The sequence below is a fragment of the Oncorhynchus masou genome, chromosome 23 (assembly GCF_036934945.1).
Source record: "Oncorhynchus masou masou isolate Uvic2021 chromosome 23, UVic_Omas_1.1, whole genome shotgun sequence".
Lineage (NCBI taxonomy): Eukaryota > Metazoa > Chordata > Actinopteri > Salmoniformes > Salmonidae > Oncorhynchus > Oncorhynchus masou.
The window spans coordinates 52,831,011-52,833,462 of NC_088234.1; the positions used below are offsets into that span (position 1 = coordinate 52,831,011).

Sequence of the window (2,452 nt, forward strand, 5' to 3'; positions counted from 1 at the left end):
TTCTCCAACAGATTGAAAGAGAAGTTGGGGAAACACGTGTACAACATTCGACACCAATACTCCAAACTGAGAGAATTAATAGAGAATCCGGAGAAAGAGGAGATCATTGTGCATATTAACTTTGCAGAGAACTACAATACCTGTGTAAATACACCAGTGAAATCCAGGCTGTTCACTTTGTTTTCATGTTTTATTTTTACATAGAAGTAATTTCCACCACAACCCATATTTTTGAGGAAAATGAGTATATTATGTATAATTTATATACATTTATTTGTTATAGATATGGAAATCATACGGTTATTATCATAATCTCACAAAAAGGTTGGCTGGAAATATCTTATTTTTCATGATAAATAAATGTTTTCAGCTGTCAGTCAGCAAGGCAAGTTTATACATTCAGGCATCGTGTTGAATTATTCATTTTAGGAAAACCTTAAAAATCACTTAAAATAATATTCAATACAAGTTCATGTACAAATGTATAAGAACTCCATCATAAATCAATTGTATGATATTTGATTTTCAACAAAAATGGATGTTTAATGACGTGATGGAAATGACATTTGTCTATGGCTGTCTGGGAAAAGGGACAAATATATATACATTCCTGAATAGTACGATCGCAGCCATTATCAGATATAGTTTCTAGACAAATCAAAGACAAGTACAATACTGGTAAAATGGTGTTTGAATAAGTTTTACTTTCTGAAAGTTTGCACGGCCAAAGTGCCCAAAGTTGCAGAATCACCCATATATATATAAATACACTCATATACACAAATATACATACATTCATTGTATTGAAGCAGCTACAGTAATAGTCCATTGGTCACATGATTCTCAATTTTTCTCTTCACAGTTTTGCAATTTTAAAAAACAAAGATAAGATTCATACATTCATACAGTGACATAGAACGAAAACTAAACAGAATAGTACTAAGTTAAATGTAACATAATTTAGTCATTATTATTATTATATATATATTATTATATAAAAATCCAAATAACAGTCAGAGAAAAGGTCCTCCTCATTTTCCTCTGAACTGTACCTCATAGTCTTTCACACAGCTTTGTGTAGTCTCATACACTGGTGCATGGCTTACATCAGTCACACCACTTGATGCTGTATCACATCTTTTTGAAGCATCCAACACATCTACATCAAACATGTCTGGTTTGTCTGTATGCAGCAGCGAGCCGAACAGCCTGTCCCAGTGTGTGAAGTAGGGTGCGTAGTTGACCATGAACTTGAGATGGTGGAGGTCGTGGTGCGGAGATCCGCCATAGAGCCCAAATGGTACCAGTCTGTGAGGGGCCCAGGGCAGGTCATAACCTGAGTGGTCCTCCACAGACAGCCAGATGTTCAGGGTGAAGAAGAACATCTTGGTGAGTGGGTGGCAGCCCAGCAGGTCAGGGTTCACTGCAGCAAACAAGCCCAGACTCAGGGTCTCCCAGATCCCAGAGTGCTCTGTGGTCAGGGCGAAGGTGGCTGTGTAGCGGTGGTGCACCTTATGGAAAGTCCGGTAGAGCCAGGGCACCTTGTGGTGCAGCACGTGCCACACAAAGTACTGCAGGTCAAAGAGAAGGAGACAGGCTAACACGTCCCAGGCCACACGAAGAGACCCAGGGGCTTGGGCAGGGAGGACCACTGGTCTCCAGTACCAGTGCAGAACACTAAGGGGGAAAATGAACACAGCGTGGGTGTGCAGGGAGGTAGCCAGGCAGCTCCATGCCATTGCCCAGGTCACCCTGCTCTGTGACTGAATCTTGTAGCGGTGCACCAGGGCTACTCTGGAGGACAGGGTGTCCAGGCACAGGTAAGGCAGGCAGCAGCTCAGATAGAGTGTCATGGAGAACAGGACAGGGAACAAGGGAGAGCGGAGAAAGTCTTCTTGTGCTCTTATCTTGTCCCATAAAGTCTGTAGCAGGAAAGGAGAGGAGGACTCCAGTGAGGGCTCCATCTTTACTGATCGAATGGTCTTCAGTCTGCAGTAGAGGATGCCCTGCCTTTTAAAGAGGGTGTATTGTTACTCTGTGTGACGTTCTGCAGGTCCTTATGAGTCTTTTCCTGCTGGGGAACTCCGCAAGGAGGGAACGACATGCTTCACTCTCCAAACTATTTAACCCTCTGTGTCTATGAACAACTGTCCTCAAATCAAAATGTCATTTTTCAAAGGGAAATAAAATGATGTTTAGGGTGACAAAATGCTTCAGACAACGAAGTAAGTCATTATTCATTAGTTTAACATAGTTGATAGTAACTGTTCTCAAATAGTCTACTATGACAACACCTTCCCACCCGCTTGAACCATAGACAGGTAAATACATCATTTGATCACGTCATGGACTATAGTTTCCAACTGTGTGTATGTTTGTTTTGTTTCGTTTTTTTATTTACAAAAATACTAGTATTTAGTATTTATTGCTGGGTTAACCAATAGGAATACGC

The 2,452-nt window shown here is 40.9% G+C and overlaps 1 protein-coding gene across 1 annotated transcript; it reads right to left on the reverse strand.

Moving 5' to 3' along the window:
- Nucleotides 1-247: 247 nt before the first annotated feature.
- LOC135510022 (cholesterol 25-hydroxylase-like protein) lies at nt 248-1,964 on the reverse strand. Its single transcript, XM_064930827.1, has one exon. The coding sequence runs from the start codon at nt 1,962-1,964 to the stop codon at nt 1,032-1,034; it is 933 nt and encodes a 310-aa protein (XP_064786899.1). The 3' UTR covers nt 248-1,031.
- Between the last annotated feature and the right edge of the window lie 488 nt (nt 1,965-2,452).

Coding starts and splice junctions, on each gene's coding strand:
- LOC135510022 (XM_064930827.1), bottom strand. CDS start 1,964: ATGGAGCCCTCACTGGAGTCCTCCTCTCCTTTCCTGCTACAGACTTTA.